Source organism: Carlito syrichta, unplaced genomic scaffold (assembly GCF_000164805.1).
Source record: "Carlito syrichta isolate Samal-C Ts95f unplaced genomic scaffold, Tarsius_syrichta-2.0.1 Scaffold288411, whole genome shotgun sequence".
Classification (NCBI taxonomy): Eukaryota; Metazoa; Chordata; class Mammalia; order Primates; family Tarsiidae; genus Carlito; species Carlito syrichta.
Window position 1 is genome coordinate 371,811 of NW_007232507.1, and position 16,730 is coordinate 388,540.

A 16,730-nucleotide genomic window follows, 5' to 3' on the forward strand; every position below is an offset into this window, starting at 1 on the left:
CCAGGAAGCCACCTGCCTCTGGTCATTCATGGTGATGGCAGGACAGGGCTAAATTAGAGGAACTTGGCCTTGTTGGAGGGGTGGTAGGAGGGGAGGGCAGTCAGTAGCCAGGGCTCTGGGAGATCTGAGAGTTGGGAACCGGGGAAAAAGGGGCATGGCCACTGCACAACTCCAGGGCAAGGCTGGACCCAGCTCCCACCAACTCTAAAACACAAGCTTCTTGGGAATTTCCCATGGGAACTCGCTTCTTCCAAAATGGCCGTAGCATGCTGTCTTCTGGTAGATGGGCTGCTTCAAATCCAAATCCCTGCATGGCCAGCAGAAGAAAAGATCATTTTAAAATGGAGCATAAGCCAGGCTTGGTGGCTCAGCCTGTAATCCCATGCTTTGGGAGGCTGAGGTGAGTGGATTGCCTGAATCTGCGGATTCGAGACCCGCCTGGGCAACTTGGCGAGACCTCATCTTTACAATAAATCAAAAATCAGCCGGCATGGTAGCACGCGCCTGTAGTTCCAGCTACTTGGAAGACTGAGGCAGAAGGATCGCCGGAGCCCAGCAGGTCGAGGCTGCAGCGGCTGGGAGCGGCCACTGCACTCCAGTCTGGGTGACAGAGTGAGACTCCAACTCAAAAATAAAAAAAATTAAAAAATTAAAAATGAAATGGAGCATGAGCAGAGATCCCTTCTCTGGTTTCAGGCATGAGAGTGATTAATAAACTGCACCTGCAGTCCTTATGCAGAGCCTCACTCCCCATAGAGCAGTTCTGCACACACGTCCCATCTGTGCCACACCTTGTCTTGTTGGACAGCTCAGGAAGCAGAGGCTCAGAGGTCCAGGGACAAGTATCTGAACTCCAGCCTTAGGGTACCTTTCCCCCCTCCACTTCACTGACCTGGCCCAGGTCAACCTCCACACTACCAAGCTCCAGGAAACAGGGATGGCCCAAGAAACAAGAGTACGTGGGAATAGACTTGTTTACTTGATTCCCAGTCATTCAAGTCTTCTGATCTTATCATTATGTTCCTAAGATTCCCCCCTTCCTCTTCTCAGCCCCACACCTAGCTACTCAAAGATGGCCCCACTCTAGCTGGTGTCAGTTGGGCCAGCAGGGACATTGTACAGCCTCCTTCAACCTGAAGACCAGCCATCCTGCACTGGGGGTGTGCACTGGATAGGGCCAAGAGCCTGCAGATCCTCCTACATCTGAGAGTCTGAAGCATCCTCCTTTCTGCTTCCTCTTCATCTGAGCTGAGCATGTAGGTGAGGGAGGAGTGAGGTCCTGCATAACAGCAGCATGGTGGTGTTTTTACCTGACAATGACACCTGGCCGAAGGTCAAAGTTCTTGTGCACCACATTCAGCAGCTCTCGTTCTGTCTTCTGAGAGGTTCCGTACGTGAAGATGGAGATGGACAGCGGCTCAGCCACACCAATGGCATAGGAAACCTACCAGAAAAAGCCAGGGTGAGGGACTGAGGCCCCTGTGTGAGGTCTGTCCCTCATGGAGGCCTCAGTGTCCTCATCTCTTGCCCAACATCCTTCCCCCCACATCGGTCTGCCTAGAAGTCCCTACTGTCTTCACGGAGGGCAGTCTCTGTACATGCCTCTCTCCTTGAACATTTTTGCTTCCCTTCCCCAGGTTTGCAGACCACAGTGCTCCACACAGTACACACAGAGTCACGACCTTTGGCGAAGTGTACAGCTTTCCCATCAGGCCAATATCTCCTTACTTGGGGCACAGCTGGAGAGGGGCCCTCAGCTGGGACAGGAAGGTGGGGATAGAGGGGGAGGGCAGCCTACCTGGACAAGTACTCTCCGGCAGAGCCCTGCTTTCACCAGGGACTTGGCCACCCAGCGGGCAGCGTACGCTGCTGAGCGGTCCACCTTGGTATAGTCCTTCCCAGAAAAGGCTCCGCCACCATGAGCGCCCCAGCCACCATAGGTGTCCACGATAATCTTACGGCCAGTGACACCTGCATCCCCCTGCAGAGGGAAAGAAATAGAGGAGATGAGAACTAGAGGGGGGCTGAAGCACCATGATGGCTGCAGGACTCAGAAAGGATGCCCTGAGCTGCTGCAGGCATTTCTCAAAGACTCCTTGGCTGAGAGTTGGCCAGAAACCCTGGGCTCCAACCCCAGTTCAGTCACTGACCACATATGGGAGTTAGAGAACCAGTCAAAGTCTCTTTAGAAAGTGTGAAAGATGGGCCAGAGGTTCTCTGGGGTCCCAGTCTCCTCCTAAAACCTTTGTTTTTGAGTCCATTATAATGGTGGGAATTGCATTGTAAGAAATACAACCCTGGGCTATGACCTGGCTGGTGTCACCTAGCAAATGCCATGTTGTCCAAGATGCAACACCAATCAGTACCGATGTCTTTAAAAGGGTGAGGGCTCTATGTTAAATAATTTGGGGGAAGTCTGCATACTCTATCCTCTCTTCAGAGTCTTTACACGCATATGTCCAGGCTTTGAGAAAGCCTGCAAGAAAAAACAATAAGCTTTACGTCCTTTCACCCTGTGTTTCAATGCTACATTTGCTTATAGCACCTGGGATGGGGCTCAACTTTGTGGCAAGGTGCCCACAGCTGAGGTTCCTGGCAGTGGGCAGCACCTCTCAGAGGTTCTCTGCAATCTTCACCTGTGGCACAGGAGAGAGGGGCAGCAAAGTGACCCCATCTAAAACAGCTCTCCCCACCTTGATGCCCCTAAGAGTCGGAGGCAGCCTGTGGCAATGAGCTGGCAAGCACTACCTGGGAATGCCAGTCACAAGCACACACTGCATCAGGTAGGGCAAGGATGACAGCCATTTGAGATGACTAGAGTGGGAGGGCTGGCAGCACTAGGTGAGAGAACCCGAGGAACCTGTCCTCAGTTCTTCACGTACTGACAGATACGTGGAGAGTGCCCTAAATGCATGGAGGCCAAAATTCACTGACTTCACATTGGTCTGAGGCCAGCCTGGCTGTGCCACTCAAAGCTGTCTCTTATGTTCTCTGTTCTCTGAGATATAAACAACCCCAGGAGCAAAGGCAAATCAGAACCTCATTCAGAGACAAGGACGCACCTGGGGACCTCCAATGACAAACCGGCCGCTGGGCTGCAGGTGGTAAATGGTGTCTTCATCCAGGTACTTGGCCGGCACCACGGCCCTGATCACTTGCTCCTTCAGAGCCCCGCGCATCTCCTCCAGCGTGATGTCTTCGTTGTGCTGCACCGAGATGACGATGGTGTGGATGCGCACGGGGATGACGGCACCATTGTCCTGTGTGTACTGCACTGTCACCTGTCCGCCAGAAGGGTGGGGTGACACTGTGAGGCTGAGCATGAGCGGCAGGCACATTGTTTCCAGTCAGTGGGCAGGTCTCCCAGGAACCAGCTGGGGTCCTGTCCTCAAGGGGCCTTTGGAGAGTCAATCTGGCACATTCTTACATTGAAAAAATTGTCTGGAGCTGTGGGCGTGGGACCACAAGTAGCACTGCTTGGAGACTTGCGTTTCCTCCCAATTTGTGACCCACTAGGTCCCTTACCTTTTATCTCAGAGGCTTCTGGGTGCCAACAAATGTCCCCCTGGCCAAAGTCCTCTCTTGACCCTCCATGGCCTAGCGCCAAAGTATCTCTGCTTCTGCCAATGTTGCGTGGTCCAGATTCCTATGGCCATTGGCAGGAGCAGGGATACCTTAGCCTTGGGCTGTGGAGGGTCAAGAGAAGCCTTTGGCCAGGGGGGATGTTTGCTGGCATCCAGACCCTCTGAGATAAGAGGAGAGGCACCTAGTGGCAGCCCCAGTACCCTCCATGGAGGAGCTCTGGAACTGTATGGGGTTGACAGACTTGTTGCTGTAGGACAGGTGAGAGAGTCTCTAGCCAGGGTGGATGAGATAGAGGGAGCAGCAAGTTCTACACTGCCGGCCTCTGGGTGTGTTGCTAAAAGAAAGGCCGAGCAGCATGCACCTGGAGAGAAGGAGCCTGCCCACAATGCTCCAGCAGATCAGGCCACAGACACAAATCTAACATTCACCTCTACCTCCTGGGCCGGTTCTGTGCACTATTGGTATCGAAGATATCACAGTGAGGGAAGCATCATTATCCTCACTTTACAAATGAGAAATCTAAAGCTGTGAAACAGCCTGTCTGAAGTTACGCGGTCAGTTTGTGAAATGCCAAGGAGCCAAACCACTTTTTGCCTGACTCCAAAGCTTGTGTCTCTCCCACTGCAACACAGACAACATATTTCTCCACAGACTTTATCTTTTACTGACACATCAGTGAGCACAGAAGCCCAGAGTCACAGGCTGATCCATGCTGGCAACAAAGGAAAGCAGCCTGGGCATCCTGCATTTGCAGAGTGAGAGGGAAAGAGGTGGTGTGGATGGCATATAAGGCAGGGGAAAGAAGCTAGCATCAAATGAACATGCATTGTGCACTAGAAACCATGCTAAAGATAAGAAGTCGTTATTGCCCCCATTTTACAGATAAAAAAAGCTGAGGTTCTAGAATGTAAATACCTTGGTCAAGATCGCATAGCTAGAAGAGCTGGGATCTGGAGCTGCACAGCCTGGGAGACAGGGCTCTGCCCAAGGGAAATTCATGCCACTCAAGACCCTGTGCTGGCCACAGACCCAGTGCTGCCTGAGACAGTGTAGACCCACAAGAGCAGGGCCCTGATGGTTTTAAGGACATGTGGTGCCTGCAGGGGTTCAGCTCTGCCAGATGGTCCTGGTAGGGACACCGGCTGGTGGGCACAGGACCACTCCTTACCCCAGGGCCTGGGCAGAATCAAGGGGCAGGAAATAGGGGGAAGCTGGGACTGTTTCTTCAGCAAGGTCTCTGCCTGCCCAAGGCCCTTCAAATATCCATCAAATTCTATATCAAACTCCTACTCTGTGTCCTGTCTGGTCTAAAGAACACTAAGCTAGAGGTCAGGAGAAACAAGAGAAAGAGTCCTGGCCATGTGATGCCTGACCCTAATGGGATGGGCAGATGCACACAGACATTGTGGATTGGGAGCAGCCCTTAAGCACTGGGCTGTGTACACATGGGGGTCCCATGAGAGGCAGCTGGATTCGAGGGGCGGTCCTCATGAGGAGAGTCGCTGTGGCAGTCCTGCTACATGAAGCCTCAGAGGAAGGCTCATGACCTGGGGAGCTGCTCAGGCCTGTCTTCACTGCTCCCTAGAGGCCTCCACCCCCACCCAGCAAACTCCATGCAGCAATCTCACAGAACCGCAGGACCGGGTGGCAGAGCAAGAGGCTCTGCTCACCTCTCTTATCTCACCGTGTCAGCAAGATGTGGGGAAAAACACACCATGGAAAGCACAACTCTGACCAGGTACAAAAATAGCCACCCACACTGCCACCCCAGTTCTCAATATCAGCAGTGAGGATTTGTTCAGGTGGAAACACTCATCCTGTTCACAGTCAGCACTCCGGTTAGACGATACAAATCCTTCACAAAGAGGGTACAGAGAAGAAGAACTGGCCAGTTAAACTGAGGAAGCACACTGGCGCGAGCTTGGCTGCTGGAAGGGCAGAGGGACCCTCGAAGAGCTCAGCAAACCCGTATTTTCTGCAGCTGGACAGGGGAGGGAGGCCGACTTTGGTACTAGTATTTTTAAGAGATTCCTTGAAGGAAGGGAAGGCCTACAAGTGGCCATTCTCTCCTCCCTCCCTCTCTGTCTCCTAGACTTGGAGACCTTCCGTTTCATATCTAAGCAAAGGAGGCTCTCCTATTTCAGCCAGTCCAATAAGTGTTTTTTTCTGTTCCTCGCTCTCACACAAGGAAAAGGAAAACTCAGTCAGCTCCACTGACTTCTTCCCATCCCTGTTCTAGGATTTCCTTTTCTGTGAATCTCCACCCCATTTCTCCATCACAGCACTGTTCCAGCACAGGACAGGTCAGAGCATGCTGACAGTGTGTGCCCCTTTCTTTTGATGCCATCACAATCTAGATATTTAGCTCCTTTGCCTCACAACCTCCAAGAAGACCAAGGAATGCTGATGGTTCCACCTCCCATCTTGGGGGTCACATGCACGATACCGGAAGTCCCAAGGAAGAGGTCCCTTTGGGCATAAGTACCTTCCCCTGTCCTAGGTACAGACAATATCCAACCTCTACGCCATGCATGGCCTGGCGCTTGGGCAAGAAGGTACCTATTTCCACACAACTGGAGTTGTTACACAGAGCAACATGCACCATGCTGAGCTGTGAAACCATGTGTGCCAAATTTCAAGTGCAGAAGTAAGAGAAAGTGCTGTCTAGGGGTGGCCGGGAAGGCATCCAGGAGGAGGTGAGGACTTTGCTGGCCACTCACAGACAGGTGAGGACTGGAGAAGCCCAAATAAGGTGAAGGGGGAGACATAGATGGGAAGCACTAAGAAACAAGGAGGGCATGAATGAAATGATATAGGTTGAGCAAAGATTGAAGAGGGGGAGAGGGGAGTGGCTAGAGGCAGGTACAGTTGGAATATCATAAAAGGCTTTGAATGCCAGAATAGCATTTACCCCATTCCCCTGGAAGAAGCTAAGAGCTGTAGAAAATACTGAATAGATATTAAGAAATTAAGAGTGAAGCCTGAGGAAGAACTGTTGGGAGGTTGGGGCATGAATCCTGGCCTGGCTGGGAGGATGGCAACCCTGGAGAAAGTTGGGCTTGAGCATGGGGGGTGCTTCATAGGGCAAATTTGGGGGACGAGTAGGGTGAGAGAGATGGTGCTGAGCAGGCCTGGGGAAAGGCGGCACCCCAGTCCCTCTCTCGGCTGGGCAGGAGGTGACAGGGTGCAACACATAGCAGGCTCTCAGGGCACATCTGTTTCAGGTGAATGAGAAATGCAGCTAGTGACCGAGAGGGACCCACAAGTGGGAGATTTGGGAGTTGTATGTGAAGGTGACAGTGGGGTCCACAAGCATGGATGGAGGGAGAGTGTGCAGGAAGAAGTGCCAATAACTTGGGAGTCATATGCTGAAGTGTAGAAGAGGAGCTGGGCGTGAAGCCGCAAGGAGAGGGGCCATTGGGGTCATCACGGTTAAACAGAAAGGGGACATGGGAGAGAAAACCAACAGGAGGCCTTCACCTGTGCTAACACTTGCATCACACTGGCCTTCCAATACAGACTTCAGGTTGGATTTCAACACTGCAGGGAGCAGAGAGGTCAGGGCCCCATGGGATTGGCGCTAGAGACAGCAAAGGTAAAGCCTATTCATGGGAAACAAAGGTAAGAAAAAGGGCCACCATGAGTCCCAGACAGCAAAGACAGCCTGTTCAAGAGGTAGAAACCTGGGAAGGTAGACGACAGTGACCAAAAATGTCTGAAGTCAATTAAGAAGTAGATTTGTGGGAGGATTTGGGAAATCATTCGAGTCAAGTTTTGCTAACAAGATACAAAACACAATCAAGAACAGTTCTTTCAACTATTCTGTATTTAAAAATTTTTTTATAATAAAAAGGGGAGTGCATCTAGAGCTGAAGACTTTTCAAATAATAGTTCTTCCCAAAATGGACAATTCTTTGAGTGCCCAGATGGAAAATTTTTATCTTAAAAATGACAGAATCAAGAGGATTGGGGGGTGCTTAACGTTTCTGTCTAGAGCTCTCCAGAAGGCAATTCAGCAGCTTACCTGAGTCTTAGAGTCCGGCCTCAGCCAGGGCAGGACGCCAGAGCGCCTCAGATCCGCCATGCGGGCATTGAGCTTGTGAGCGAGAATGATGGTGAGGGGCATGCACTCTTCCGTCTCATCGGTGGCATAGCCAAACATCAAGCCCTTTAGGGGGAGACAGCAGGTTGGTGACACCACTTTAGGCCAACAGGACAATGGCATACTCAAAATCTAAGAGTTCCCTGGTACTTCAACATTTACTAGGTGCCGCATAGATGGAACTTTCCACTGGGCACTTGTGGGAGTGGGAAGGACATAGTCTCTGACCCCCAATGCTCGAGGAGGGAGAGACAAGCCAAAATCAGACCCTAGCGACCATAGCCATCCACAGCATGGCCATGCCCTGAAGGCGCTGTCGTGAAGTAAGGGGTGGCCAGCTGACTCTTGGCAATCTTGCTAGGATGGGGGGTCCACCCCATAGTGCTAAACCTATGACCCACAAGCTTCCCCAGTTAGCTCCTCAACACAGGTCTGAGACAGCCCACGCTGGAGTGAGGTCCCCACACAGATCCCATGCACAATCCTGAGTTACCTGATCTCCTGCTCCAACGTCCTCCTCATTTCTGTCTAGATGGACACACTGGGCGATATCTGGGGACTGCTGCTCCAAAGCCACCAGCACGTTGCAGGTCTTGAAGTCGAAGCCTAAGTGGAGTGGGGACACATGTCAGGAAGAGGGAGCTGTGAGCCTCCCAGTGAACTGCTCCATTTCTGACAAGGCATTTGGTGTTGGGGTGGGGAGTTTCTAACTTGTGGGAGTCTGTCTAGGCCCACAGCTAGAGCCCAGGATTGGGGAAGCCATGTATCCTTTCTACACTATCATGTGGAACTCTCTGGTCAACCAAAATTCCCCATGGTACATTTTACTGTACTCAACTAGACCTTGGCTAAAAACAAATCCTTCACCCTTCACAGAACTGCAACATAAGAACAGGGTGACACCAAGTCTGCTCTGGCTGAAGAGTAGGTGGCTGACTTGCAGCCCTGCCCCTTAGGCTCTCCCAGAGGTGACTCTCAGGACCCCATTTGAAAATCACCACACTGAGTGAAAATCAAGGGCCATTCCAACGGTGCCCTTCAGAAGTCCAACTGTATGCCTAGGCCAAATATTCAACACATGGAACAAATACAGTGTACATAAACTATCCAGAGAGACTCCTAGCACCAGGGAATTCTGATCTCAGTATGTGCAGAGGGTCTGGAGGAAATGGAAAAGCCATACTTCTGGGGCCAAGCCATCCCTCCATCTGTTCCTGTCTGCAAAGCTGAGGCACAGAGGTGGCACGTGGCCAAGGTAGGATCCCTCAAGGAAGCCACTGGGCAGAGAGCACGCTCTCCTTCTTGTCATCCTTCACGGCAATGCTGGTCTCGGCTGCAAGGACCGTGAGGATGAGGAGCTAAACACACAGATGCCCCCACCACAGGTCAAGGGTAGTGGCAAACTCACCACCCTCTTCCCTGAAACCCCACAGTCATGCTCTTTCCAGTTTATTCTCCTAACCACACTGCCAGGGTGGGCTTACTGAGAAAATACACACAGGTCCAATCCATTGTTTATGCTCAAGCTTTTTTACTGCCAAAGAATGAAACCAAAGCGCCTCCGTTTGACCCAGCCCTTGTTCCCTGAACTCCTTCAGGGAACATGAACTCGGGTTTAGCCTTAAGCACGACACACTTTTCCACCTCTGCTAGGTCTCCAGGCCTAGACTGCTCTTCCTCTGACTCCCCATCCCCACATGCCCAAACCCACCATTAGCTCTCAGTACATGTCCCGGGACCCTCCCACAGTCACTATACACTATGCCATGGACTCACCCCTGGGCACCTCGCATTGCATCATTTGAAGCCAGGCAGTCCCTCTGCCCTGGGAACATCAGGTCACTTTTGCCCTTTGTACCCCTGTTCCCCAGAGAATGTTTTTGAGTGCGCAAATCATTAAACAGTTTTTAGAGAGATGCCAAAGGGCTCTCCTGTTCTGTATTAAACATTTTACATTTTACCTAATTGCTTTCTGTATAAATGATGAATCTTCCCAGGGTTCAAATCAAGCAGGGACTCTAGGTGACTTAAAAAACAGAACTCAGGAGACCAAGGGGAAGGGTGCGGGACTTGGAAAGGACAATGAACCCAGTGACTCTGCAGCCAAGAGTAGTAAGGAGCGGTTGCCTGAAGCCTTGCTCAGGCCGTCCCCACATGCAACCGCCCATCTGACGCAGGGAAACTGACAAGCTTGGGCCCAGAGAAACCCAGTCAGCTGAGCCCAGCTCAGCCAGGGCTGGGCTCTAGGTCACTTCCCTTTTTTAGTAAACATTACCTCCTGGAAAACTTGCCTGCTACCTAAGGCAGAACAAGGTTTGATTTTGAATAAGGCTAAATGTACTCAAGCCAATTGGCTTTTCCTAGTAGAGAAGGGGAAGGCTCTGTGTGGTCACATGTCAGGAAACTGCCACTTTAGGATGACATGTTTCCTCCGTGAACACCCTCATGTCCTAACTGGGAGAATTCATTGACTCTCACTACTTCCCTTCCTGGTGATTCTTGATACACCCTTAAAAAACTGTCGTGCATTCTAATGACTGCTTGGAAGTGGTTTGGGCTAAGTCAGACTGTGGCTGAATTGAGCCTGTGCGTGTGTATGTGTGTGTGTGTGTGTGTGTGTGTGTGTGTGTGTGTGTGTGTGTTTACCATCATGCTGTGAGTGGGCTCTCTCACTTTTAAAGGTGGGATTCAGGCATCTTTGCCTACCCTGACCCTAATACTTGATTACAGGTGTAAGTCTAGGAAGGTTGGTCTGGAAGTAAATCTTTTGCCACTGTGTGAGGTCATTGCCTCTCTAATAGTGATTTCAGGGAGAGCGCCAACAGAAACTCAAAATAATTTTTTCTTTAAAAACTGAATGCCTGAGCCGGGCTCGGTGGCTCAACCTGTAATCCTGTGCCTTGGGAGACTGAAGTGAGTGGATTGCCTGGGCCCGCAGGTTTGAGACCCGCCAGGGCAACTTGGTGAGACCTCATCTCTACAATAAATCAAAAATCAGCTGGGCGTGGTAGCACGCGCCTGTAATTCCGGCTACTCAGAAGGCTGAGGCGGAAGGATCGCTGGATCCTAGCAGGTCAAGGCTGTGGTGGCCGGGAACGGCCACTGCACTCCAGTCTGGGTGACAGAGTGAGACTCCAACTCAAAAAAACCAAAACAGAAACAAAAAAACTGAATGCCTGAATACCTAATGCCCCAGACCAACATGGAACATTTAAGAATTGGGACCACAGTCCTACCCAGGAAGCCAGTGTGGATAAAGGGCTCCTGGAGCTCTCATGGAATGTTACTGCCCACAAGCCTCAGCACCTGGTCCTCACTCTGTGTCCTTCAATGCCCTCCAGGATATACTGCTTCCTGGCCTGCCTAGTCTTAGACGTTGGAATCTGCTTTGAGACCCTCATTTCATTTTAGCTTCCTGCCCCATTCCTGTAGAGGTGCTTCTCCATTCTTTGCTGGCCCCACACTGCATGGCACCGGTGCTAACCTGGGCCAAAATATCTCCTTCATTGCTACCAGCACCAGTTCTAGTCTGAATCATCTTTTTCTATGTCTATAACAGGAAGCAGTATAGTTTAGTGGAAAGCACAAGAGTCCCAAACCTGACAGCCACTTACTAATTGTGTTGCCTTACACAAATTTTTACCTCTCTAGGCTTTGATTTCCTTATCTGCGTAAGAAGGATACTAGAGTTTTTGAAATGATTAAGAGTGGCAGTACATACAAAGAGACTAACACCTGTGCCTGGCAGGGAACATGACCCCAACAGAGGGCAGCTCCCTTTATTTGGTTCTTCTTTCTCTTCTGAAGCCTTGCCAACACCAAGACGGTGGAACCTTAAGCAAGCCCAACAGATGGGCAGGTGCTGGGTCCACTGGGCACAGTGTCCTGCTTGCCATACTTTTGCCAGAGTCTTTGACTCCTGAAACTTATAAGATGGGTCTGAGAATGATTTTTCTCCTGGTAGTTCTAGCCCTGGCAGTACAGCTGAAAGCCTCAGGTTTGGCTCAGTATTGGAGGGGCTCTCTCAACAGAGATGAACATATATTTTGGATCTGGAGGCCTGCCCTCACCCTTGGCAGAGTCATCGTAGCCGATGTGCTTGATGGTGTCCCTCACCACCCGCTGGTAGTCCACCATAGCAACTGATGTGATCTCCCCACAGAGCAGCACCATGCCTGTCTTACACACCGTCTCTGAAAGGGAAGGAGGGAAAGTTAGCAGCCAAACACCAGCAAAGGGAAGCTCACATATCTAGACCTCTCATAGTGCAGAAGAAATTCCACACAAGAAAAGGACTCCAGAAAGAAAATTAGAATGCCAATAAAAAGAGTAAATGCCAGCACCAAGCATCTTCAAATGCTGCCTTGGAAAGAATCAGTCACATTTGAGTTGTATACAGAATGCTTACCACTGGTGTGATCCTGGATATTTAACCTAAGTCTCTGTTTTCTCAACTATTCAGTGAAGATAATAATAAGACTGCTGTGTGGATTAAAATGAGACAACGATTGTATGTAGCTGTTGATAAATAATGTAGTCAATACATGTGACACCCTCCCTACTCCCGCCAGCTCCACTGCAGGCTTTCTGGAGTGAGATCCTGACCAAAGGATCAAGATAGGCCAACCTTCTCTCTTATATTCACAAAGATGTCAGGGGGAAGTCTACCCTCAGAGGGGCATCGGTCCCTGCAGCATTTGATACGGGGGCTAGGACGCTACCAGAGTGGGAATGTTGGATACGTGCAGCAGACAGGACATGGCACTGACAGGAAGGAGAACGAGACTCTGATCTCTGAGTTGGGGCACCCTGCCCTGAAGCCTTGGCCAGGCGCTGATGCAGCGGGCCCTGTGATCCCATAAAGTGAGTGGGTTGAACCTGATCACCCTGGAGGCTCTCCGGGCTCTGGAGTCCCTGACTCTGCAGCTGTGCCAAGAGCTTTAATCCAGGCACAGGTTTTTCTGTCAGATAACTTATCCCACCAATAAAAGCGATGATCTTCAGCCTGCAAGAGTCTCCAGGAAACAATGAATAATGCAGATGTGAACAAGGGCTCCAATGCCATATTTTAACATTAATGTCCCTTAGGAAAGGTACTGGTTTATTTTAAAACAATTGATGAAGACGTTGCCCTCCAGTTGCTGTTAAATGGGAGGTACAAATTATTTTAAAACCTGAAGCATTCCATAAACTAGGGAAGAAAACAAGGGGAGGAGCCAAAACACCATGCAGTTATCAAATGTGCATATGATGAGGTGCAGCTTATCACCCTCAAGTGGGGCAGCTACCCTTGTTTCAAGCTCTTTCACCTTGTATGGAAGATTCATCTAAGAACTCTGAAAGGCCTCCTTACTCCCAGTGAGATCAAGCATCAGGAAGGCCACGTGCTGATCCAACCTTCTACTATTTACAGCTACGAAGATATTTAATGCCAAATTCTCATAAAAAATAATTACCAATTTTTTTTACTGTGCCACTTCACTTAAAATGTAGAAATATAATAAACATAAGCCCTCACCCTATTCTTTATACCATAGTTGTTGCATATAATAATTACCAATTTGTTTCATGATTAGAAATGTCTTTCCTCCCTGTCACTACACAGGGGGGTCACATAATGAAGAAACTTTCTGTAGACCAGAGGACATAGACTTTGGACCTGAGGAGCATGGCTCTATGATCTTATGCCCACCAGTAATTTCTCAGTCCGGCCCACTTAAGTCTCCAGTAGGAAGGGATCAAGTGTTCCTTACCGCAGGCCACCTTGGCATTGGGGTCTTGCTTGAGATGGGCATCCAGCACTGCGTCACTTATCTGGTCACAGATCTTATCTGGACAAGAACAAGTGCGGGTGAGAATCACAAAAATATTAGGTATAACAAACTGAAGTATTAAAATAGATATTTTGCCAGTTTACATATCAAATCTATCTATCAAAGGGAAGACACTTTTTTAAAGTATAGGAAATATTTTGAAATTTTTATTTCTTCCTATACCTGCCTAATTTGGGTTGACATGTATTATGTAAATTCATAGAATTCCCTAAAAAAAAAGAAAGAAAAGAAACCCATTTCAAAATTAGCTCTTCTAAGAGTCTAAAGCTATTCACATACACATTCTTCTAAGTAAAAACTCTCCCATTCCTCATCACATGCCCTTTAAGTCTAACAGCTAGAAAAGTCTTGGAAGTGAAGTTAAAATAGTTTTAAAAAACATCAGTAAGATTAGGTGACAAGATGATCTTAGATATGGGGTGGGGGTGGGGGGAAGAAACTTCAGTGGTCCCTTCTGTTCTTGTGGGCCTTTTAAAATAGTTGGGAACAGAAGGAGCCTTGGGACCGACTTGGATGTGATCTCACTTGCCCTGTAACTGATAGGGTGGCTTGTCCCCACAGTGACAGTATTGGAATACCACCCAGGCCTAAATGAACACTCTGGTCCTTGGCTGATGCGTGGAAGGAAAAAATGTGTCAAAGAGAAGCAAGATGACTGCATATCTATTACTTTGTGTCACTGTCGCTGTAGAAAAGCAAAATTAAGAATAACTGCAGTTAAAAAAAGATTAAGTGACAAGATGTAAAATCAGACGGGACAAATAGCTGCATTACACTGCAGGTTCCACAAGATGCAATACACCAAATATAAAACACCACACCTGGTACAGGCCTCCCTGCATAAAGCTCCACAAGAGAACCCTGACACAACACTGCTGTTTTGAGAGCACTTCTGTAAGCAGCTCTTAGATACTCCCCTACAGTCACTCAGACTCTTGAAGGCCAGATTTCCTAGTGGGGGGGATTCACCTCTTCAATCACGGTGCGACTGACAAGGGCTCAACACAAGCCGGGATTTGATCTTATTCTTTTACTATTTGTCTTAAAGACTCTACATGGTCTGGAATATAGACTACTAAATGACACTGTGAAAAAATCCACTCTTGCTTTGGAGTTATAAGAACTGTTAACACTCACAAATTAAGAAGGAAAAGTGACCTCTATTTATACATATTACATCTCAATTAGTGTTCAAATACCCACAGTCTGTTCTTAATAGAGAATTTTTTTTTCAGTTGGAGTTTCATTCTGTCACCCAGGCTGGAGTGCAGTGGCATGACCACAGCTCATTGTAGCCTCAACCTCCTGGACTCAGGTGATCCTCCTGCCTCAGCCTCCTGAGTAGCTGGGAATACAGGCACATGCCACCATGCCCAGATAATTTTTTAAAATTTGATTTTACATAGATATGAGGTCTCACTATGCTGCCCAGGGTGGTCTTGAACTTCTGGTCTCAAACAATCTTCCTACCTTAGCCTGCCAAAGTGCTGGGATTACAGATGTGAGTCACTGTGCCCAGTGGGAAATATGTTTTTTAAGTTAAGAATTCAGATCTAGAATTAACCAGTTCAACACTCAAAAGCAGATATTAGGTTTTGCAATTAAAGATAATAGTTAACTCTCTAACCTCTCCTTCAGAAACTACTGCTGAACATATGCTTGAATTTTTCTGTTTATCCTCCTGCTAGTGGCAGACCCTGGTGGTAAATCTGGTTTTGACTGATCCCATAGCCTCTGCACACCCTTACCAATGAAGGTCCTGCTGCTAAAATATCCTATATCAAATATATGCTGGCCCTTTACACCTATCCATCAGGATTCCTTGAAGCTTATTCACATGCTGATCATGAATGCCTCTGCTTGTTTAAAGACACAGCTCATATGCTCCCACTCTGCCTAAGAAAATGCAACAGCGATTAGTGTAAAGCTAGGGCATCGAGATAGAACTAGAGACTAAGACAAAGCCTGAGGAAGTTCTTTCTGAACTAGTTTTCTAGGCTTTTAAAATTTCTATCAATATCACCTTGTGGGCTTGAGACGGCCAAGAGTTGGTTTTCTTGGAAGTTGAAAAAGAAACATTAATTTTTTCGTTCGTAGAGAGGAATTCAGCGATGGAATGACAAGCAGAAAGTCACCAAAGCTTAGAGGAAACTAACTTAACCCGGACAGTTATTTATAGTGGTAAGTAAAGGGGGAATCAGACAAATTAATGGACTGTCATTAAGCAGACAAAACAAACCATCAATTGATTCCCTAAATTTTTCATTCTCTGTCCTCTGATCACATTTGCTATTGTATATAATGGGCCACTCTTGATACTACTGGCCACTGTGTGCCAAAGAACCGCTTCCTGTAGGTGGAATCAATCTTTCTCCTAAACTATACCTGACCTTCATAAGCCGGGAAGCTGACCAGAATATGCCAGATGTCAGCAATGTATCTGAGATAACAAACACAGTAAGCCTAGAAAGTTTATCTAGAAAGTTATGCAGAATGAAAGCCTATTTACATGAATTAAGTCACATATAAAACTTAATTTTGTTCAAACTTTTTCAATAGCTGTATTACTGACATTTTGGGCCAGATAGGTCTTTGTTGTGGGGCTGTCCTGTACACTGTAGGATGTTTAGCAGTACCTGGTCTCTACCTAAAAGATGCCAGTAGTACCTCTTCCCTGGTCCCCTTGATGGTGACAATCAAAAATGTATCTATACATTACAAAATGCTCTTTGGGGAAGTGGGGCAAAATAGCCCCCGGTTGAAGACCACTGGCTAAAGCATGCAGAAGGAGTAGTACACAGAAATGTCCAAAGTCAAGTTACAAGGTAGGAAAGTTAAACACCTTTGAAAAAGAACCAGGCATGGTGGCTCACACCTGTGATCCCAGCACTTTGGGAGGCTGAAGCGGGAGGACTGCTTGATCTCAGGAATTTGAGGCCAGTCTGGGCAACATAGCAAGACCTTATCTCTATTAAAAAAAAGGCAGAAAAGTCCAGGCTCGGTGGCTCAGCCTGTAATCCCAGCGCTTTGGGAGGCTGAGGTAAGTGATTGCCTGAGCCCGCGGGTTCGAGACCCATCTGGGCAACTTGGTGAGACCTCATCTCTACAATAAATCACAAATTAGCTGGGTGTGGTAGCCTGCACCTGTAGTTCCAGCTACTCAGAAGGCTGAGGCGGAAGGATTGCTGGAGTCCAGCAGGTCGAGGCTG

General features: G+C 48.6%; 1 protein-coding gene across 1 annotated transcript in view; it reads right to left on the minus strand.

Moving 5' to 3' along the window:
* Positions 1–204: 204 nt before the first annotated feature.
* MAT1A (methionine adenosyltransferase 1A) overlaps positions 205–16,730 on the minus strand; it is an 18,533-nt gene continuing 2,007 nt past the window's right edge. Inside the window, exons 2-9 of the mRNA XM_008053729.1 lie at positions 13,441–13,518; positions 11,758–11,880; positions 8,181–8,293; positions 7,610–7,753; positions 3,063–3,281; positions 1,799–1,981; positions 1,311–1,444; positions 205–307 (exon numbers count right to left, since the gene is read on the minus strand). Coding sequence (XP_008051920.1) covers positions 205–307; positions 1,311–1,444; positions 1,799–1,981; positions 3,063–3,281; positions 7,610–7,753; positions 8,181–8,293; positions 11,758–11,880; positions 13,441–13,518 — 1,097 coding nt within the window. The remainder of the gene's footprint in view (positions 308–1,310; positions 1,445–1,798; positions 1,982–3,062; positions 3,282–7,609; positions 7,754–8,180; positions 8,294–11,757; positions 11,881–13,440; positions 13,519–16,730) is intronic.